Source organism: Protopterus annectens, chromosome 14.part0 (genome assembly GCF_019279795.1).
Source record: "Protopterus annectens isolate FY-2018-M chromosome 14.part0, PAN1.0, whole genome shotgun sequence".
Lineage (NCBI taxonomy): Eukaryota > Metazoa > Chordata > Ceratodontiformes > Protopteridae > Protopterus > Protopterus annectens.
Window position 1 is genome coordinate 43,601,581 of NC_056748.1, and position 23,755 is coordinate 43,625,335.

Genomic DNA, 23,755 nt, shown 5'->3' on the forward strand with positions numbered 1-23,755 from the left:
TTATGTTTAACAGAAATAATTTTTTTTGCATGCGGAACACTATAAAGGTGTAACAGTTGTCTTGAACAGAAAGTGGTATATGAACTTTCACTTTAGTGCAGAGCATGTTTGTAGTATCTCGTTAGGTTGGAGTCCAGTTGTTAATAGATGGTATGCTGGTCAGTGCTGCACTCTCTCTGTCTGCTGCAGAATCCAGACTTTAGTCCTGGTGTTTGGATGCTTTTTTAGCGAAGTCTTCATGGTTTTTCACATTTGCATCTTTTTCTGTGGGTATGCTGTTTATTTTCTCCACATTTAAAAAGCATTCTACATTGGTTGACTTTAAAAAAAATAAATAAATAAAAAGTAAAAAAAAAGAAAGACTCTTGTATTGTGGAGCTTTTATCTTGGGTTCCCCACTCCGTAGAGAAGGTTTTTAGCTCAGTAGGAAAAATTAAATATTTTCTGTGATTTAAGAATTGTAGCGACATAATGACATCCCTAATACTCTGTACAAATGTAGGCAGACCTTACCAATGGCTGCTTGAGTACTCATTGGATGCTGGCAATAAACAGTTTCTAAGTATTGAGTAGTCAATGGCTTTCACAGGTGTGATGGTTGCTTGACTACCAAGGCATTATATATAGAAGTCCAGTTTTAAGTGAGGGAGTATTACACCGTCTATTCCGCTGCCTACATGGGACTGTTCGTACTATGGACATTGACATGCACAGTTTTATTGAAGTACATTAGTTGATGTACTGTTTTTTTTTTTTTGTTGAATTTTGTTTTGAGAGATGTTTTTCCCATAATTGTACAGAGTATAAGAGGTTTCTTTTGTTCTACACCTGTAGGTGATAATGGTTTGGAGTACTGGGCTGTAATTTTGGAAAGCTGCATTGGGCACTGGTGGTATGTGAGTGTCTGTATAGGATTGTGGAACTGTGCAAGTCAAATGGTGTGATTTTTGTTTTGCTCCTATTGGAGCTGCAGTGTTATGCTCTGGGAAACGGGCCTCCTTTGCAAAAAAATACTTTACATTGACTACAATACAACAAATTGCACAGTGCTTTAGATTTATTGACACCTAATGAAATATGATACACTTTTACTTAAGAGCCCTATCTACTCTGTGATACTGGTAATCTGTTACCTCCTATAGCTTATCCAGGAGCCTGATGACTGCTCCTTCCTCTAAAAGTTTCTCTTACCATTATGCGACTTTAGTAGGTTTAACGCCCATCATGCTTATCTGTGAAGTACAAATGTTAGACTACAAGTAGAGCCGACGAAAGCTTTATTCGCAGTCATTGGGATTGTGGGAGGTAGGACTTTTATGATTAGAGAAAATGATGGAGTTGTTTGAAAAATTCCAGTTTGTGATCATCTCCAAACAGCCAAACGATAGTTAATAGATATTAAAAACAGTAGTTAATGGATTAAAAAAAAAAAAGGCAAATTTCGTAATGACCTCTCTGGACCTAGATGTCATGCCCTTGCTTATTGGTCGAAGGCTTGGTTACCATCTTCAGGAATTCCCAGTTGCCTGACTAGTGATCAACTATTTAAGGGTGTTTTATTGATGACGTAGTCACCCGGGGTGGCAGACTTCCTAAAAGGTACTGTAATGCATTTCTTGCTATTGTGTTGTAAGCCTTGGCTGTAGCCCCAAGCATTGTCTGTGTTAGACCTTCCAGAAAGGTGTTCTTGGCTTGGGGGAGGATTCGGTGACTACTCCAAGTTTGCAGTGATCTATGAACTTTGTTAACCAGAGGCCTTTGATGTTGACACTGGTTCTGATGTCTGAGAAGTAAATGCCAAAGAGGAGTGGGCCAAGCACAAAGCCCTAGGGGGACTCCACTGGTGAACCACCTCTTTATGGAGGTGGCGTCACCGATTCCAACCACATGAGTCGCATTAGTGAGCCAGCTAGATATCCATCATGTTATAAAGGGATTTATACCTAGTTCCATAAGTTTGACCATACCTGAGTGGGCTAAGCTCTCTGTAGGTAGTTTGCAATGTTGTCCCTGATCTTTTTCAAATAAGTCAACCAGATTCAGTAAGCTTGACCTTTCTTTTCCAAAGTCGTACTGGAATAGATCCAGTGTGAGATCTGCTACGCCCGTTTTGATGATGTCCATGATCATTCATTACGCCCGTTTTGATGATGTCCATGATCATTCATTACGCCCGTTTTGATGATGTCCATGATCATTCATTACGCCCGTTTTGATGATGTCCATGATCATTCATTACATGGCTTTGCAAGTAAGATTAGGCAGACTAATGAGTCTGTACTTTCCGGGATCTGTTGGAGGTCCTCCCTTATGAACGGGCATGACTATTACAGTTCTTCATTCACGTGGCACAAAGCCTGTTTTGAGACTCTAGTTAAATAATTACTTCAGGGGTCCTAATAAGTTGAATTTTAGACTGTTCAGGAGGCATTCTGGGAAGTAAGCAGTTGCTACAGTTCAGACCACACACACACACACACACACACACACACCACTCATTACAGCTCTTGTTTTTGAATAGTTATATAGACGTAAATACAAATATTTCAATTACAGGGCATTAATTAATGCCCTTCTGGTCTGCCAATATACCATAACTGTTTGCAGTGTGTCCAGGCTGTTAAAAGTATCTAAGTAGTGCTTGCTTTAATGCAGTTTGGTACTCTATTCCATGCATCAGCTGCCCTCTGAGAACCGATTAGTCCACTTCTCATTCGTATAGAATCTTCTACATAGTTTGTCTGATGATTCTCTACTACACTTTAACATCATAACCCATTCCCGGAGGTAGTGGTCTCTGAATACCCTATATTCCTAAGTACGTTTGTCACTTAAATATCCATATGAGACACTGTACAAGTTCAGATTCTCTACTACTTTTTCATAACCCCAAGCATTCCCGGAGGTAGTGGTCTCTGAATACCCTATATTCCTAAGTAAGTTTGTCTCTTAAATATCCATATGAGACACTATACAAGTTCAGATATTTTAGTCTATCATAATAAACTTAAATTTTCACATCCATGGATACCCTTGGTATATTTCTGCTGTATTTTTCCAGTTTACTTGTGTTAGTTGTAAATGTATTTGGTTGAACATCTAAATACAGTGGTGAGAAGGTCAAAGCAGAGATAGTCAGTCATATGAGAGAGAGCAGTTTTTGCCGAAAGTAAACTTGAATCATATGCACAAATAATGTGTTGTAGTTTAGGATGTGTACATGTAAATGAGTTTAAGAAAGTGGAGGAAAAGGCACAGGATCCAGGACTGACCATTAAATCCTGTGTGTAGGAATTGAAAGGTGCTACTATTGCACTATAAATCTGAGGTTTTCTGAGTTTCACTGTCGGGGCCTTCTGTGCAGCATAGAGCTTACATTTTGAAGACTACCTTTTAGTAAAGCTTTTACCAACTTGCATTTTGTTAATTCTGTTATAACTTTTTTTAAAATAAGTTCGGAATCGACTGTAGTAGGCTAAAATTACACAAGGCAGCATTTAAGTTCTGAGCTGTTTTAACAGCGCAGTAAATGTTAATCTGTTGGAGTTTTCCAAGGAGAACATTTTTTTTTTGTGGTGCTCATTTTCACAGTCTGTTTATAGTTGGCAGATGTGTGATGGCACAGAAAATATAAAGTGCTGCCTAGGTGACCCAGTTTCGATTAGCGGCGATGGCACTGGCAGGCAAGTATCCCATGCTTATCCTTAGGTGGGGTGGAGTAGGCCAAGTAACACTACAGTCCATCCTATTTTGGGCTGGGAGTTGTGGGGTGGAGAAGCCACACAATGCTGCAATCAGTCCTGTTGGCAGGGTGGGATGGGCAGGCTGCACATTGTTGTAACCCATCAGAGCAGAGGCGGCAATGCAAATGCCAACATTTAGGCTTGCCAGGCTACAGCCTTGACTGACCTACATGTAAACTTTAATATTGGTGTGAAAAAGCATGCATTCACGTGGGAAGGTTGTTGTGGGCCTCTGTGATGATATGGATCAGATATTCCCCTAGCTAGGAGTATGATTAGGCCATAATAAAATTTCCTTGTTGCTAGGATGCCAGTATGGACATAAAACGCCCTTCTGACTGTTTTGACTGTCTGATGTTTTCCTCTCTAGATAGGTGTTACTGTGAATCCAGGTGAAGTCCTGGGTGAGGGTTGCCTTGTGCAATGCCCAAATGGAAGTCTCTTGATGTTCACCAGACATAGTGCAAAAATCTCAGAAATAAAACAAAAATTGTATCCGATGTTGTATCCTGATGAGATAAATGCTCCTTTTTAAGCATGGACTTTTTATTTATTTTTGGTTTTGTTAATCAGGTGAACGGGCTAGTACAATACCTTTTCCGTCCATTTTTAGGTATAATACAGCAGCTGGAACGATATTTCACAAATGTAGATATTCAGTCTTGGCATTGCAATAGATGCATTAATGCAGTTATTCTAAGCATGTACAGTAAATATATGCATTCTGTGTGAAACAGATAAATACTGTTGCTTATTTTCATGTACTATAAACTTATTACCAAAGGCATAGGGGTGTATATTACTAAGGAAACGTATTACCAAAGGCGTAGGGGTGCATATTACTAAGACATATTACCAAAGGTGTAGGGGTGCATATTACTAAGGAAACATATTACCAAAGGGGTAGGGGTGCATATTACTAAGGAGAGGGGACTGTACATGTCATGATGCTATTTTGAAAGCGGGTGAGTGGATCATGCAGCATTAGGAGTCGTTTTGCTCTCTGGATAGAGGTGCAGTGGTGCTGTCTCTGAGAAAGGTTTAAGAAAAGAAACCTCCTATTTTCAGTTGTCTGAAGTAATGTGATGTTACTCATTGATAGGTTGGCTATATAAAGCATATTTTAGTCTGTGGATTACAATATTGATTTGTAGTGATACAATATGCTTCTCATGAGTAAACTGGATATGTTGCAGGTGTTTCTCAACCGCCAGGCCTTGGCCCGGTACCGGACCCTGGCATAAATTATACTGGGCTGCGAGCAGTTGAGAAACTGTGAATTAGTATATAGCTGGCAGGTGGGTGTTACAGTGCACATCCTCAATTCCAGATGGGCTGTACAGTTTTTTGCAGTAAAATCGTTCCATTCTTGGGGAATAATGTTTCTTGGTTTCAGTTTGCATAGGCATTGTGTATGTTTGATAGACACTGAAACCATATTACTTTCCGTTTTTTGTTTTCCACAGTATGCCAGTGCCTTATGAGCTTTGTTCACTTGTTCTTGTTATGGAAGTGCTTACTGTACAACTGAAAATATAGAAGATTACAAGGCAAATATAAAACAGACTGGTTAAGTTGTAGCCTGATTATCACAATAAAAAAATAAGTGGTACTCCTCTGTCAGATGTATGTGCGTAAAATGCCCCGTTTAGGTATGCCTGGTATAACTCGTAGTTAAGGTTACTCAGGCTCAAACCCTGTACCTTGGGTACAAGAAGCAAGAGCCTAAATTCTGTACCCATACCACCACTTGTGATTCAAGGAGTTGAGTCCATAGCTCTCAACTGTCCAAATTTTCACAGAATGTGTGGAATGTCTGGCTCGTACATTTGGTTTGTTCTCTTAAAATTTGTGGTTTTCTGGCAAATCAGTGAGAACTGAATTCACTAAATGATAACCATTGAAGTTTCAGTCTTTCAGGAAATGCATGGTAACGCAACATTTTATTCTAGCAACTTTCTAAGGTTATACAAGCAATGTTTAAAATGTGCCCCCCCCACACACACACACACACACACACACAATACATTTTGGCTTTTTACAGATTTCTTGTGCTGCAAAGTTGAGTGTAAAGTAGATTTTACAAGGACCTGAGAGCTTCAGGGGAAGAGAAGTTTAGTGCTGCTTTTGTCTGTGACAAGTGTTTTGATGACATCCTGCTTTGGAAAGGCATTATGATTAAATTTGTTGGGACCGGGCCCTTGTCTTGAGAGAGAGAAAAAAAATTTACCAGGCCCCGGCCTCACAAAGGTTAAAAACCACTGCTGTAAGCCAATTGTTGCTGTGTTCTTCCCATGAGTATGACAACTCTGTCATCTAGCAAGATCCCTTGAAATTGTTTTTCTTTGGTAAATGAAAGAGAGGGTCTCTTGGAAATCACATATTTGTAGTGGTGATATATTGGTGAGCCTTCTAGACAGTGAACGTCTTCTTGGGAGTTACCCAGTTTGTTTAGCACAGACACCTGTTGAACTCCCTTGCTTAAATCCTCTTCTATGCATTGTGGCTTTTCCCTTCCTTAAACCAATTGAAAAAGGCATTGTTTGATGAATAGGTTCATAGGCAAATACTAAGCTATAGCTAAGCCTAGCCAGAATGTGTTGGCTTTTGCCACCCCCTTAGATTAGTTCCCTGTGCCTCTGTCCAGCAGAGCCATTAGTTCCCTGCGCCACTGTCCAGCAGAGCCACTGCAGTGATCCCCGGGGTAAATTTTCTGTTTCCCATCCACCAGTCAAGGTTTCTCTTGAAGAGTGTTAGTGAGGGGCTCTGCCTGATGTATATTGGAATCCTGTTCCAAAGCATGGGGAGTCTCTGGGACAGGAATCTATCCCTCCAGCATGTCCTATTTATCATTGTGGTGAGGTTTATATCTCTAGAACGTGTGGCTCTCTAGGATTTGTTTTTTTAGGTGGAGCATGTCCATCAATTCTGGGTTGGACATGGCCTTGTATGTCAGGCAGAGATCACCTCTTGAGTAAGCGGTATGCAACAGAGTACATCTGTGGAGTTTCTTGAGTTGGGCTGCATAAGGCATCTGTTTGATGCCAGTAATCCTCTTGGTGAGGTACTTTTGTGGTCTTTCCAGCTGTTGCAGGTGTCTTGTAAGGTACATCCCAAATGGGGCGTTGTATTCTGTGATTGGTCTGAGTGATGTGTAGAGAGCTACAATAACCTCTCTTGTTCTAGATGCAAACCCTTTTGTGATTAGGTGGGCCACATAGAAGGATTTTCTAACCACCTTGGCAATATGATTATCAAAGGAGAGATTACCATCTACTTGGGTCCCCAGATCCCTTATTACATTTTCTGTATTAAGGGACTACCACCTATGTGGTAGTTCGCGGGTACTTTGTTTTTTCCAAATGGGATGACTATGCACTTTTTGGCATTTAGCTTGAGGCCATGATTTTGACACCAGATATCCGTCTTGGTGAGACCCATCTGGAGGGTGTCTGCATCATCCGAAGAATCAATTATGGCCTCTAGTTTGCAGTCTGCGAACTTGGTCAGCCATAGTCCTCCTATGCTTGCCTGTACCTCTGAGAAGTATATACTAAACAGGAGGGGTCCTAGGACTGAGCCCTGGGGGATGCCACTTGTAACTGGTTTAGAGTCTGACACAGAGCCTGCAACTCTCACCATGTGGGTTCTATCCATGAGCCAGTTGGCAACCCATCTCATGACGTAGGGGTTTATGTTCAAGCTGGTGAGCTTGTCTATAATACTAGAATGGGGAATGATGTTGAAAGCCTTTGCGAGGTCTAGGTAGGCTGTGTGGACCTCCTTTCCTTAGTCTAATGCCTTGGTAACCATCTCAAAGAAGTCCACCAGGTGTTGGAGGCATGATATGCCCTTATCAAAGCCAAACTGGGTAGGGTCCAAGGTTTGGAGGTTCCCATTGTCTCTGTTAATAAGTTCCATGATGATGCGTTCCATAGCCTTGCAGACCAGGCTAGTCAGGCTTATAGGGCGATAGTTCCCGTGATACGTTGTGGCTCCACCTTTTGTGGAGCTGGATAACTGTTGCTGTGCGCCACTCTGTGGGTACGTAGCCTGTAGAGAGGCTGAGTTTGAACAGTGTGTTTAGGTGAGGGGTTAGTTCATTTTGCAGCTCTTGTAAGACACAGCTTGGGACACCATCCGGTCCCATTGAAGCTGTGTTTTTGGCTTTGGACAGGACTGTTTTAACCTGTGTCGGTGACTGACGGGGCCCTACATTCTTCTGGTATGGTTATGGGCCCTTTAGGGGGTGAGGGGGGGGTGAAGTTTGCACTAAACCTGCCTGCCAGAATGTTGGCAGTATCAGTCAGTTCAGTGTATTTTGTGCCATTCTGCAACTCTGAGCAGATCTGAGAGTTTCCACTTAGGTTCTTGACATAGCTAAAGCACGCTTTGTGGTTATCTTTGGAGTCATCGGCAATTTTTCTTTTGAAACTAGCCTTGAATGATTTAATGAGGGATCGTAGTTTCTTGCTGTTACTGATCAGGGATGTCTTTCCTTCTTGGGATTTTACTGTTTTCTGTACTAGTTTCCTCCTTCTGTTGTATAGCTTGTTTTATGGCAGGGGTCCACCAGACTGGTTTCCTTTTCTTGGAGGAGTGAGTCTTGGTTTTACTTGGGGTAGCACGATCCATGCATTCCTGCAGATGCTCATAGAGTGGCTTTGTAAAGGTTTCAGCAGCTTGGACAGCATTGTCCTTTAGCATGGGGGCTGTTAACCTTACCACCTCGGTCTTAAGTAACATAAAGTTTGCTTTTGAAAAGTTTTTCATGGTGGTTTCCTTGATTTGGGGGTGGGGGCAGAATGTGGATATCCAGAGTGATTAGTCTATGGTCTGATCTATCCAGCGAGGGGTTGACCTCTGGTGTGGAACACTGTTGGTGATGACCAGGTCCAGGATGATGTTCCCTCTGGTGGGGGTGTTGACCAGTTGATCCAGGGCATTCGAGTTTATAGATTCTAGGAAGCGTTGGGCAAGGGAGTTAGTACTTGAGTAGTTCTCCCAGTTTGTTTGGGTAATTGAAATCACCCAGTATTAGGGTGTTTGGTAGGACCTTCATATTTCCCAGTGTCCCCAGAAATGCAGAATGGGGGTCCTGGGCCATGTTGGGTGATGCGTAGGAAGCTACAATTTGGATTGCAGTTTTGCCAGTTTGTTAGTTGCACATGGATGATCGCTGATGCATTGTGCTGCGCCACTAACCTGGAGTTGTGGGTATCCTTGATGAATATGGATACACCCCCGCCTTTTGTGTCTCGGTCCTGATTCTGTGGCCAAAAGGTATGGTATGAGTTATAGCCTGGTAGTGCTGAGGTGCTCTCAGGAGCCTTAAACCAGGTTTCTGTTACTGCACAGATCTCCATTTTCCATACTGAGAAGTGCCTTGAGTGCGTGCAATTGTTGAAATTGATAATTTTTTCTTTATACTGTGGCATCATTCTTGGTGAGGGCAGGATGTTGGTCAGGGTCATACCAGCCTGGGCTACATGATCAGAGAGCTCTTCCATGTCTCTTTTCATGTAGTCCAGGGAGGTACGTCTCAATGGACAATGACAGAGTTGTATTTGTACTTGTTCTGGAGTGACCTGAGTGCTTGTTATGTGGCAGATCCTGGCACCCGACAGGCAGCTAACTGTAACCTTCTCCTTGTCCAGCCTAGTTAGTGGGACATCAGTGTGCCTGACTATAGAGTTGCCTATTGCTAGTGTGTTGGGTATGTTATTTTGAGTTGAGGGCTGTGATTGCATGGCAAACTGATTATGTGAAGTATGTGTTTCATGGTTGGTGATGGGGTGTGGAGGTTGCTTGGATGTCTACTTTGGAGGTCTCTGTTGCTTTTGCAGATTTTTATTTAGAGCCTCCGAGTATGTTTTCATGTATTTGTGTGTTATTTGCTGGTGTAGTCCTGTGTGAGACTGGTGGCATGTTGCAAGTATTACCCTTCTCCTCTTGACTGTCAGTGCCAGTCTTGGGTTGAGAGAGCTTTGCCTCCAGTTTGGCTGTATAATTACATCTCTCGCATATATTAGTGTTTGGTGGTAGGAGGAGAGGGTTGTCTGTGTACATGAGGCAGTTGTAACATTGCCTCAAAATGCCCAGATTCACCAGTTGGACTGGAGAGTACACCAGAAACTGCCCTTTGGACATGCCTGAATAGATAGAGTAAGCTGTTTTTCTCATTGGCTGATGGGGACGAATAGAGAGCCTTGTCCTTCTGGACAGTATAGGGGGGGGTCTAGTGCTAGGGTTAATTTAGTGCTTGCTATGTGTTTTTAAGCAAGTACTTGACTAAAATTAATGGTTTGAGTGCTAAAGTTTGAAGGTTTGCTAGTTCCAAGGGAAAAATTGAAGAGTAGACTTAGTGGCGGAGAATAGTTTAACTCTAGCTAAACTGCGCTGCCCGGTGCGCAAAACTGCACAAATGTGGTTTTTATAGCAGGGAAGTGAAAGAGCGAAATTGGCCCAAAATGGCCGATAAATTACTACCTTCTGGGCTGAAACCACTCCTCCAGGGACAGGTAGGCTGCTCAAAGCTCCCCTCTCTCTCAGGTGAACAGAGAAACTTCCTTCTATCAAAGTAAGGTATGGGCAACACAGAAACTTGTAACACAGCCCTGGATTCAGCAATAACCTGAAAACTGGACTATACTAGTTCAATATGTGTGTGTGTGTGTGTGTGTATACATATATATATATATATATATATATATATATATATATATATATATATATATATATATATATATATATATATATATATATATATATATATATATTTATAGCAGATACAATCAAAACTACACTTTACCCAATTAACCAGTTAAAAAGCTCAAAAATGAGCCCTGTTCCAGCAGTCTTCAATCAAAACGACACTTTACCCAATTAACCAGTTAAAAAGCTCAAAAATGAGCCCTGTTCCAGCAGTCTTCAATCAGACAAGTTCTAACTGCACAGTCCTGCCACTAGGGTACAGAGAAACCTTCTCCAAAAAGGACTGCCTGGATCAGTGCACAAATTATACAAACAAAGCTAGATCCAGCAGGCCTGAATCTAGTCTATGCTACAGCAAACAAGGCGTACCGATTTCAGAAAGAAACAGTTCAAGTAAGCATGCGCAATAAGCCTTTAACCAGAAATTCCCAGCTCAGAAGGGCAGGATCTAGCCTCTCCTCCCACAAGAGTGCAGACCACAAACCTTCTTAATGTAAAATAACTGGCCTGAAGCCCAAGTGCTTAAACCCGAACTAATGCACTTTTAGAATAACAGACACTGAGCCTTCAATCAGCAACTCCCGACTTAGAAGGATGTAAGCTACCTGTCCTGCCGCAACAGTGCAGACCACAAACCTTAATGTAAAACAACTGGTCTGAAGCCCAAGTGCTTAATCCAAGGACCTTAGAATAACAGTTACAAATTAATCAGACTACTAACAAACAGTAATAAGGCCGCAGAATAAATTCAATTGAGTACTTTTAAGAAGAGGCAAAAGCAAAATAAGGTAATAAAGTAGGAAAAAACACAAATACAGTAAAGCAGATGAAGTGGAATTTTTTTGAGATGGAGGAAATGGAGCAGATTAAGATATTTTAGAGGGATGTCCTTCCCAAGTGCTCTCTCTGTACACCGCAGAGGAGATGGGACTGGTAGGAGTATCTGAAATCAAAATATTATCTCACTGTACTCAGCTGAGTGAGCAAATGAGATGGGTCCAGGAGGAGTGTGCAAAAACAGATTTACAGCAGGGGTGGGCAATTGCAAAGCCACCAAGATTAACACCACAACAGGAAACTGGGGGAGGGGGGAACTAACTGCAAAGATTATCTGTACAAGTTTCGTAGCCCTGTCTTATGCTGGTGGGACCTGTAGGCCTAATTTGTCTGTGTCTCTTTCATCTGGGATGTCAGACTTTACAATTGTAGTACTTCTTGTGAAGCTTGAATACAGTTATTTTTTGGGCATGTTGAATTATGTACCCAATATTAACATAACGTTTTTCTTATTGATAAAGATTATCCAAGATGAGGATGAATCCCTAGTATGGGTGAATTTCATTCGGCTTTAAAACAGAGGAAACCATTTCCATTATTACAGGAAGATGTTTATAAATGCATTTAGGTAATTCTCTGGTAAGGTTTAAGTATGAAATGAGTTATAAACACCTCGGCCATCTCTAAGGCCATGACTGACCTACTTATTCCCATAATGAGATGGAAACCAGGAAGTTTAGGTTTCCAAGTTGCAAACATAGTTTTTCATCCTGTTTGATATTGTGAAGGACAGTATTTTTACACTCTGGATTTAATCATTGTAATTGTTTGTTTTGTTTAACTCCTTAAGTGAGCAAAATTAAACCTTGGTGTACAAAACAGACAACCTGTGTACCTGTTAAAGTTTTAGATTCATTTTACATAAATCCTTTGTTTTATCAGGGAACTCGGCTGTAAGTAGCTTCATTTCTGAAACACTTTTGCTTCATTTAGGAATTTTTTTGATGTTTGAGGAAACTAGACCCATTGATTTCTAAACCTGCAGGGTATTGTCACAGTAAATTTCACTAGACCTTGTTGACCTCTGACCATAATTCCTAAAGTCAATGACTGGCCAGTTTGAGTTGTTAACTTGAATGTCCTAATACCGAAATGTGATCTTAATAGGACAGGGACTTAAACTGGCAACAATATTTTAACCATTGTTCTCAATGAGTCTGGATTTTTATTACTTAAAATGTCCAGAAATTCTTAGTTTAAAAACCTGCAAAACGTTTGTACCTTATTAATTTCTAAGTCACACAGAAGCAGAGTAGGTGTGAGGTTAAAAAAAAAAAAAAAAAAAAAAAAAAAAAAACACACACACACACACACACACACACACACACACACACATATATATATATATATATATATATATATATATATATATATAGTGATTGATTGATCTTGTGCAAACTGGTTGTTTTGTAATATTGTAATTTTGCTGATACATGGAGAGGTCTACTCTCCTCCCTCTGGAGGCACAGTGGATAGCATTGTTGCCTCACAGCAAGAGGTTCCCTGGTTCGATTCTTGATTGGGGTGTCTTCTGTGCAGAGTCTGCATGCCCTCCCTCTGTTCACACTGGTTTCTTCTGGGTCTTCAAGTTTCCTCCCACATTCTAAAGACATGCAGTAGGTAATTGCTAGCCACCAGGCAGTGTAAAGCATGACTCTGGATGATTGTCTCTGTTGACGTGACACCACGACCCCATGTGCAAAAACTGGGAAAAAAGGTGATAATGGATATGGAGAGGGCCTGCTGTGAAAATACTAGAATTATTTTTCTTTATTTCCAGAGTAACTTGGATTATTTTTCATGGAATACTTTGAGGTGAATGTAGGAATGTTGTGTCTATGATCTCTCTGATTGTTGGGAGTGCAGAACAATGAAAGGTAATCTGGAGTTGTCTTAACTGCATGGCTTATTGCTTTTGTTTTTAGAAGATGCTGGAGTGGAGACTGCAGAGGAGGCAACAGAACCTGCTGATCCAGACATAGACGAGCTCTGTAGGGATATGTTCAGCAAGATGGCTGTGTATTTACAAGGAGAACTTACAGGTATGGCAGTTTATTCTTACATGCTTCAATTTCTTAGGCTCTCATGCCAAGAGAGTGGGAGAGGCGCCTTTAAATCTCATTTCTACATTAAGTCCATTATTGAACATCTGTAGGAATTGTGAATCTTTTTTTGCTCTCCATACCTTTATAATATTGGAAAGCTGACAGCTCTACTCTGTATAGAATTTCATATAAATTATCTTTGTTGCCAGATTGTTAGTGTAATGACACCATACGATAACTGCTTAATAGAGGATTTGGTGTAAAATTGCTTTAAAGATCAAGAATATTAATGCTAGTTATTTAAAAAAAAAAAAAAAATATATATATATATAATATGATGTATGTGTGTGTAAGAAGAGTGCTTCTTACTTGAAATCACTTCTTGGGGAAATAATTTTTTTCTAGTGAATTTGACTTTTAAGACTTCTGTCAAACACATGTCACGGGGGAATGTCAATCTTTTGGCTGAGTTGTTAGCATCACATTATTGATGGCTTCATTTGGGGGACTTTCAGAAAATAGCAATTGTTTTAGTTAATGGTGGGAAGCCCCAGAGTCCCCCCCCCCTTGCAAAATGTGTTGGGGGACTGGTGTATTAGTACAAAAATAAAGGGAGCATATTCACAACTATGGGTAGTATAAAGTGCCAAACACCTGTCACAGTACATGAAAGTACTGGAAAGGGTGGTTGATAAACTGACTCTCAGACAGTCGAGGTAAGACGGAGGAGAGCAGTTCGGACTCGCATCACTGCAGCACAGCCCAGTGTTTGCAGTGAGAGAAAGCTAGACATAAGTCCAACTGGGCATTGCAAAACTTGGAAGTGTATGACAAGGTCCCAAGACAGCTGATTTGAGCAGTCCTGAGATAGTCCAAAGTCCCAGAAACATTGATAAAATTAGTGTAAGCCATGTACAAGAACCCAGTGACACAAGTAGAACAGTGTTATAGGGGTTCCCAGTGGGAATTGGTGTGCATCCAGGATAAAATCTGAGCCTACTGCTGTTCGTACTGATGGACTACAGTAGCAAATAATTTGAAGGGGACTGATCAACAAAGCTCTTCTATGCATATCATGTGGTGTAATGGTTAAGGTCTTTGCCTCCCATGCTCAAGGTATAATGACCAATCCTAACCACTAACCAGTGCTTTTTAGAAGTTTTCATGTCCTCTGTGCTTTTTTTGGAGTTTCTCCCACCTCCAAAAACATGCTTAGTGTTTCCATCTCAAATTCACTAGTGAATGGAGCTGTGGGCAGCAGCACAGACTCTACATGGTGCCCTTTAGTAGGACGAGTTATATAGACCAACCACTTTGGGCAGTTACTGTGGTGTACAGTATCCTGAAGACAGGAGAACATGGATCACAGACTGCATGCTGTGGCAGGACTAGTTGCATAGGATAGCAATGAAAGCTGGACATAAATGCAATCAACCTTCCAAACATGAACAAAGAATTGCCACGGCCTTATGTATCCAGGAGACAAGGTAGAAGGGTAGTGCTGCAAATCCATTTGGCTTGGTATCCAGAGTTTACTCGGGAGGAGAACAGGCTAGAAATGGTGTGGGAATTGTGGTTTGGGAGAAACTTCCCAAGGCCGGGAGGGATATCATCAGAATTAGTGGCACTCATGGAAATCAGACTCCAGTGTAATGATAAAGCAGTATTAATAATCTGTCTGTGCCCCACAGCAGGGTTATGTCTGAGGAAAAGAGTGGATTCAGACAGCTGTTGCAGGACCTACTAGATAAAGCAGGACGAAAGGAGTTTGTGTTGATGATAATGAGTGACCTGAATGCACATATCAGGATAGACAGAACAGGGTATGACTGTTTCATGGGTCCACATGTGTGGGGTAGCAGGAAAAAGGAGAGGTCATTCTACACTGCTGTCTGGCAAATGGCTCGGTGGTAATGACTGCATGTTTCAGAAAGAGGGGCAGTCACAAGATCACATACAAGAGTGACCAACATGCAACTTGGGTAGACTTACTCCCAGCTGGTAAGGAAAGGGCGCTGTGGTAGAATCAGCTATTGTAAAGTTATCCCCAGTGAAACAGTTACCCCACAACATAAACCACTGGCTTCCACAGTCTGCTGTAAACAGTATTCAGAGAAGGCCCCAAGGTCAACAGAGACCAAGCTGAAGGCCTGGAAGTTGGCTGGAGAGAACACAACAGTGCATGGAATTACTCTGGCCTCTAGCAGCTGAAGAAGAAGAGAAAGCATGTGAAGTTGAAGAATGGCAATGCCTCAACCATATTTGTAAGGACTACAGAACAGGTATGCAGTTGAGCCAGGTATGGAAATAAGGTACATAAGGAAAACTGGTGGCGGAATGCAGAAGTTCAGGAAGTTGTCGGAGTGCAGGAAAGAGTAGGTGATAGAAGAGACAGTTCAGGATAGGAAAGAATACTGGTTGGCTAACGAAAAGGCTGAGGGGAGTTGCAAAAAAACAAGGCATCGGAGACGCTCTACCAACTTCTAGAAAGTGACTCCGTGGATGGTACAAAAAATCTATCTGGTTGGAAGGCAAAGACCAGAAAGATAAAGAAGACAGTCATACACCCTTCATAAGAGATGCCAGCAACAGCCTGCTCACCATTCCACAGGACATAAAAGGCAGATAAGTTGTACTTCCAGCTGCTTCTGAATGAAGAAAACCCCACAGAAGCTGTATTGTCCCAGACAGTCTTCTGTGAGAGAAGAGGTGGATCCCATCCTAGAAGAAGTCAGAACAGCAAAGGAAAATGAAGTCCGGGAAAGCAGCAGGCTCAGATGAGGTCACAGCAGATCTAATCAAGATGTTGGGTGAGGTGGGGAGAAGTGGCTCCTGAGGGTACTCATAGCCATATGGAAAGAAAGATGTATGCCGGATGACTGGAGAACAAGCATGCTAGCTCCAGTGTTTAAGAATAAAGAGGACATTCACAACTGTGGGCAGTGTAGAGGTATCAAACTCCTATCGCACTGCAAGTTCTGGAGAGGTTCATAAAGGAATACGGAGAGTAGGAGAAAGTAAGATCGCAAATGAGCAGTTCCAATTTATATCCGGATGCAGCACAATTGACCTGATGTTTACAGAGAGACAAGTAGTTGAAATCGAGCTAGAAATGAGGAAAGAGTCCAAATGGGCATTCATTGAGTTGGCAAAAGCATATGGCAAGGTCATAAGAAAGCTGATTTGGTCAGGCTTGCGGTGGTTCAAAGTCTCAAAACATTGGTAGAATTAGTGCAAGCTGTGTACAAGGACTAAATGACTCCAATACAAACAGTGTTCAGTCTTACTGAGGGGGATCCCAGTGGGAATACATCAGGGTTCATCTCTGAGCTCACTGCTGTTCATGCTGGTGATTGGACTACATTAGCAAACCGGTTGAAGACGACAGGTCAACAGAGTTGCTGTATGCAGATGTGGCATTACAGGCAGACTCGAGCAAGATCTTCAGCAAAGGATATGGTAATGGAATGAAACTGAATACAGAGAAGACAATTGTTATGGCAGCAAATGAGGAAAATCAGAAGAACGTGAGAACTGAGACGGATGGGAAAATAGTGGAACAGGTTAATAACTTCATGTATCTTGGAGGGGTGGTTGAGGAGAAGTCTAAATGAGGAGGCCAAAGCTAGAATCTCAGGGACAGCAGCCAACTGTGGCATAGTGTCAGGTGTAGTATATGACAACAGTAGCTCAAGTTGTTTAGATAAGAGAACAGGTAACTGTTTTCAGGCACATGTGCAGGAAAGAAGACAGTTTGGTGAAGAAGGTAACAGAAAATATGAATATCTAGCAGACAGATGTATTGTGCATAGTAGACCTGTGACGATTACACATGATTATCAAAGGTAAGAGTGGCATTGAATCAAAGATTGTAGCAGTTGATGCGCCACTCCAACCCCATGTAGAAAATGGGGGTGAGTGGCAGGGTTGATGAAGTGCATTCCTACAAAGTTTTACATAGCACCTCTCAATAAAATAGGTGACATTGAGTGGTGGTTACAAAAATATCTTTCTTTGCATATTCCAAGTGCCGCGGCACCTTTCCTTTACTGGGCCAGATTCCTTTTGTTGAAAATGCTAAAGAAAAGGTGTCCTAGGTTGGCCCCACTATCCTTTCAAAGGAAAAGGTTATTCCAGGTTTTTTTCTCATACAGAGGAAAAGGTCAGTTGACTGTCTCTCTCTAGCCTCCTGAAACGTGTCCAACTTCCAATGTTTGGGAGAGAAATTGTTCTTCCTCACGGAATGAGGAGGTTCATTGTGATCTAAAAGAAGCATGCTGATATGTTTCAGTTCTGCAACCTACAATCATTCAGGAGGTTCAAGTTTCATTTGGGGAGGGGAAAAAAAATCAAGTTTGGTATTCTATCACTGTGGTCCATCTTCTGCTCCTGGACTTTTGCCACATGTCTGGATCCAGCTGTAGCAACCCTCTGCACGAAGGGGTATACATGTTTGCTTTTAACCTTCATTTATATACGTTTGCAGAATTGGCCACTCAAGTAATCTGTAGCTTAGAATTCCTTTCCTGGATGCTCTGCAGGGAAAAGTCTCATATTTACCTTCTGAAACTAAATGTTTCTGGGTTGGGGTATAAAGTTGCTTCATTACAGACCTTTTCATTGCAACCTGTTTCAAGACTAGTAGTCTAAATAGGCTAATGGTGACCATTTTAAGCTTTACAAAGGTATTATAATGCCGAGGTGCACATCACCCTGCAAGGTTGTGGGCTATTCCCCAACATAATTTGTGTTGTCCAGCATGTTCATTTCTTGTAATCTGGCTTTGATAAAATGGTCAGCAGTGAACTCTGTAGCATATTTGTGACCCTGGTAAGTTTACTTTCAGAAAAGTCTATCTTTGTTAGTTCGCTACTGCAGAAACTTTAAGCAGTATGAGGATGTCCTGCCAAGGATCAGACAAATGACCAGCCTCCTAAGCTTTAGGACTCCTTTTCCTTGTCATAGCCACTGGTACACATGAGAAATAGAGTAAATCCAGTGGCTAGGGCACCAGAAGTTCAGAACTTTCTTGTCGAACTGCATTCTGTTTGGCTATTGCTTCATCTAAGGTGAGCAGAGAAGTTCCCCTTTGGGTATTGCCTTTTCCACAATTATTTTAGTAGAAAAGTGTTTTGATCTCTTGGTTTAGTTTATTTTAGACATTATGCCCTTTTAATGACTTGTTACAAGAAAATTTACCTCAGAATTCAGGTTTTATTGTTTGAATTCTGAGAGAAATTTTTCTTGTAAAAAGATTTTGCTTCAGAAGTTTTTTTTTCCCCCCTAGTTTAGTTGCCGGGGTGAACTTTAAGCCTTTTTGTGGAAAAATATATTACTTTTTTTTTTTTTCTGTCCGACTGCGACCAAACTTTTCCATCTACACTGACCACTTATTCGACATTGCCTGCTGTAAGCCAGTCCTAAGTTCCTGTGTGGGTTTAACTTAGCTATTTTTGTGAAGAAAATTCTACTGTTTTATCCTTTGTTGTGAGGGACTAGCGCAAGTGGATTTGGTGCATGTCACTAAACTTTTATCTTAGTAACTTCATTTTAGTCGGAAGATACCACAGACTCTTGATGCCACTATCTACCTATGCGACTCATTTGGCAGCTAGGACAAGGACCAGGGTCCAAGTTTCCCACCACAACTATTGGTTCTTCACAAGCCAGAAGAAGAAAGCTTGTCCAGGAGGCTCCAATCCTTAATCCAGCTTCCTCTTTGCCTTGGGCATGAATGGGTGACTCTACTGTGGCCATCAGTTATTCTTTAGACTGTCCATCTTTTTTCCTGTTCTGTCTAGTTCTCTTCCTGGAGATGCCACCATCAACTGGGGGGGCAGGGAGATGCCACCATCAACTGGGGGGCAGGGTTGAGGGGGGGGGGGTCAGGCACATACTTTGCATCTGTGCAGTTGTCTTTGATAGTAAAGGGTGAACCATTCTTGCAGGCTTCAGGGAAAATATCAGGGTATGCTCTTCTGCTATGCTGCCCCGAGGAAGCCCCTTCATGTATGTAGGGATGGTCTGCAACGCTCTTTCTGGTCGGGGGGGGGGTTATCCTAGGAAGAGAAAGCATAAGCCTAGACTTTTTCCCTCTCCTGTAGCAGGTAACTACTCTGGCAGTATTGAACATTTCAGTCAGTGATTTTATTTCCTCCTCGTAAGTAAAGGAGAACTTCTGCTGCCTCATTCTGATCCTCAGTTTTGAGGACAAGATTCAGAACGGGGCCATCTATCTCATTCCGTTGCTACAGGGTGGAGATTTTGATTCTAAAGACAGCTTTTCATCAGATTCCCCCCTCGAAAAATTTTTTTTCCCCATACTGTTGCTAAAATTATGGATTTTTTTTCACTGGGAACATATTCTATTACAAGTTCATCTTGTTTTTAGGAAGCCTCCTGACAGCCAGTCATCTGTTCCTAAAAAGTTTGTGTAAAGTGCCCTAGTTCCAAGTTTCCTGTTTCCTAACCCCAGAGTAGATCCTGCAGTAACTTGTTAGTCAGCTTCTATTTTCAGCAATTTGCTTTACCCCTTCTGACAAAATTGGGAAATGTTTTGGATAAGATTGATTTATTTCCCCCTTGCTTAAAGCACATGTGGAAGTTATGTGCTTCTTGTAATAAATTTAAGAAATGTGATTGCTGATCTCCCTCCTTCAGATATTAAAGTTTTTGTATTTTCTGTGGTGTTTGTTTCAGATTATCAAAAATTCTTTGAAAGGTGGTTATGGCACTTCTGCTGATTCCAGTGTTGCTGCTACTGGCTTTGTTTTGAATGTTTGCTCAATTACAGTCTCAACATTTTTTGGAGGATATTAAAACTGAAATTTTAAATGCTCCCCTAGGTAAAGAACCATTAATTTTCTCCCTTTTTGGAGGTCCTTAAAGGCTTTGATGAAAGGGAAGGTTAATTCAGGGGGTTACCCAGATTTTTCGACCCTCCTTTACAAAATATAACAAATGTTTTTTTTCTTTCAGGTTCCTCTTTTGGGATGCAGAAAAAGCATTCTAGATGACTGAAGCAAACGACATTTAAAAAAAAAAAAAAAAAAAAAAAAAACAGTTTAATGAAGGTTCGAAGAAGGGAGGAACTTCCTAGAGCCAAGGATTATCTAAAGAAATAAATTAAAATCAAAGGGGCTGTATGCCCTCTCAGGATTTTTCCCTTCCCCACCTGGGGCAAAAGCACTCCTGTTTTGTGTTTTAAGTTTAATTAATCATGGTTTTAAACAAGCAACACCAGCTTGAATACCGTGTTCTTGTTTTTAATAAGAATGCAATGTTGTCTTTAACACAGATCTTGCATTAGAATTTATGACAGCAGTCTATTTTAGCAGTTTATATGCCAATATCATTCCTGTACAACTAGTTTTCCCTTTTTTTGTTTATCTATTTGTCAAAATGCTGAAAAATTAGCACATTGAACGTGAATGTTACTGATCGCCAACCATTCAAAAATCACAAAAAAGTAAAACATTTTGGCGTTCTCCATACCTCCGCTAATTTATTTTATTTATACTTGTTTTATATTTGTTTACTGGGAAAGTCCGACTGGACACAGGTCCTTTTCAGCGGAGGCCTGCGGAGAATAGCTCCACTTTTACTTAATAAATTATAGAACAATGTACAGTAATATGACACGATACGAAATAATCCAAAAGAATAAATACAAAAATAATACAAGGCAATACAAAAGAGAGAGAGAATGCAATGTCATGAAGTAGTAGTTTGGAAACAATGTCTTGGATTACAAGTATATGTTCTGGAAAATACTGTGAGGTTATAATAATTCGTTACAATTTCGATCTGTGATGTAAGCAAGCCAGTTGGAGATGGAGAGAATACACAAATCATAGCACAAGAGAGAGTTGCGCTTGAATATAATACAGAAGAAAGTACCAGTTTCAGAGGCATAGAAGACTGCAACCCCTCAAGAATGTCTTCACTGAGGATGGGAAATTGGGCTGTCCTGTAGGGTTACAGGGACAGAGCCAGGAATTTTAGAAGCTGTATTTTCAGTAGCTTATTGATTTGTGGGATTGGGCAGTTGGAAATGAGAGAGTGGGAGTTTATTCCATAATTTGGAAATGTAATGTGAAAATCGTAATTCACCAGCTGCATTGTTTGCTTTGGAGACATGTAGGATGGATTTGTTGGAAGAGCAGAGGTATCTAGGAGAGTTGTACGGCTATAAGAGGTTGTAGAGAGCAGGGGTTCTGTTGGGGTGATGGGAGGATTTTGTGAGCAAAGGTAAGTTGACTAAAGGTGTAGTAGTTTTGGAAGTTCAAGCCAGTTTAGTTGTCTAAGGGATGTCCAGTGATGGGATCTATATGAAGCACCAGTTGCAAATTTGACTGTCTTATTGTAGCAAGATTCAAGTTTGGCGAGGTCTGTTTTATGGAGGTTTGTAAGTACTGGGGAAGCATGTAAGAGAGTAGATAGACGTGTTCTGGCAATAGTGGATTTAGTGTTATTAGTTGGGAATATATTGTTCCTGTAGAAGAGACCGTTTCTTGTGGACTTTTTTAATGGTTTGGGCATTATCAAACTTCAAATTGTTTATTTCTACACCTAGCAATTTTGTGTGGGTTGGAGTAATGATGGTTTTATTTTTGGGTAAGATGCTAAAAGGTGGGGAGGGGTTTTGCTTGGGTGGAAGAGAAGTTTTGTTTTATATGGGTTAAGGGTGAAGTTAGTGAGCCAATTTTCAGCCAATAGGAAAGATTCCTGGGTGTAATTGTGGAATATTTGAAGAGAGGAAGCTGAGCATATAAGAGTTGACTCGTCAGCATATTGGACTATGGTGGCGTCAGGTGTGTAGGTATGGAGTTGTCTGGTAAAGATAGACAAAATCGGGGGCCCCAGGATGGAACCTTGGGGAACTTGTGTGTTAGCTGGAAGAAGGGGGGATAACTGTTGCTGCCATAGGATGGCTTGTTGATGCCCTGCAAGGTAGTTTTGGAACCAGGAGATGGATGAGGTACAGAGGTTTTAGGGAGGAGAGGGCATTGATTCATTTTGGGTGATTAACCGTATCAAAGGCCTTGGATAGGTGTAAGACTATGGCAAATACAAATTACCCATTATTCCTGTAATGGTTGACTGTATTAGTAAAGGACATCAGGGCTGTTGTGGTGCTATGAGAGTGGCGAAAGCCATGCTGTGTATTTGTTAGCAAATTTTCTTTGTGAATGTAATCCATGAGTTTGGTATGGATGACTATTTCGAGAATTTTAGACCGTGGATATAGGATGGCAATGGGGTGATAGGTTAACTCAGTGGAGTGACCTCCTTTGTAAAATTTTCCAAATAGTAGGGATCAGGCTCTCGGCGATTGATCTAATTATGAAAATGGTTACTGGGTAGGTTATTCCTTCTGCTGCAATTTGTAGGAATTCAGCAGGGATGTTGTCTGCTGCTAGAGTAGTTGATTTAAACCTTTTGAGGAGTTTTTTGATTGTGTTTACAGACACTGGTTGGAATGAAAACTGGTTGGTGAAGGTTTGTGTGAAGGTGCTGTTTTGGTTTATGACAGGAGTAGTCATTGGTAGTGGACTGAGACTTTGCAAGGACTTGAATTGACTCTGTAAAGTTAGTATTACATTTGTCAACTTGGATGTCCCACTACAGTGGGAAAATGGCTGATCACCACTTGTACACCAATCTCATGTAGAGAAAAAAAAAGCTGATGTGTGTCATTAGGCTGATTTTCAATCGGCTATACCATCTCTTTTTTTGTTTGACAATGCAAATTATGGGCCACTTGTCAGTTACTCCTTTCTTGATTTATAGATGTAGAATATAGGTTATGTATGTATATATCTATTTTGACATTTCAAAATGCAGACCCTCAAACTGCTGACACCAGTTTATTGGCGGTTCATACTGACACCCAATCCATACAGTAATTGTGACAACTAAACTAAACTTAAAAAAATATATATATTAACATCCTAGAATTAATGGTAGTGGTATAGAAGGGGGTTTTGCTAAGGTAAGGGGCAGGTTTAGGGTTTGCACACACTAGTAAGGTGGGTGGGGTGAGTTCAGAGCCGCCATTCAGTTTGCATTGCACTACAAATAGTGCCTGAATTTACTTTTGTTGTTTTTGTGTCATGGTTGCAACACTCTGCTGCTATCTTTTGTAAGAATTCTCAGTTGGGCTTTGACTTGGATTTTCCTTAAATAGTTTGCAGGCCTTTTTCTATCTTTGTCTTCTAACCTTTGCATTTCTGGGATGTCACTCCTACTCCCCACACACTTTTTGTAGTGTTTTATGAGAACTTGCTTCTGTAGTGCAATGTTCATAATGACTCATTTTATTTTACAGGCCCTTCATAAACTACCTTTCCTCAAGTAGGTCTTCCCTTTTTATTCCAATTTTTTTTTTAACTTTTACCTCTTCTGGCCTAAGCT

General features: G+C 41.0%; 1 protein-coding gene across 2 annotated transcripts in view; it reads left to right on the forward strand.

The window, feature by feature from the left end:
- The window catches only part of BLOC1S2 (biogenesis of lysosomal organelles complex 1 subunit 2), a 164,965-nt gene that overhangs the window by 1,996 nt on the left and 139,214 nt on the right, over positions 1 to 23,755 (forward strand). Inside the window, exon 2 of one of the 2 annotated variants that reach the window (XM_044055756.1) lies at positions 13,220 to 13,336. In XM_044055756.1, the coding sequence (XP_043911691.1) occupies positions 13,220 to 13,336 (117 nt within the window). The remainder of the gene's footprint in view (positions 1 to 13,219; positions 13,337 to 23,755) is intronic. The other variant, XM_044055757.1, reaches the window with a different exon arrangement.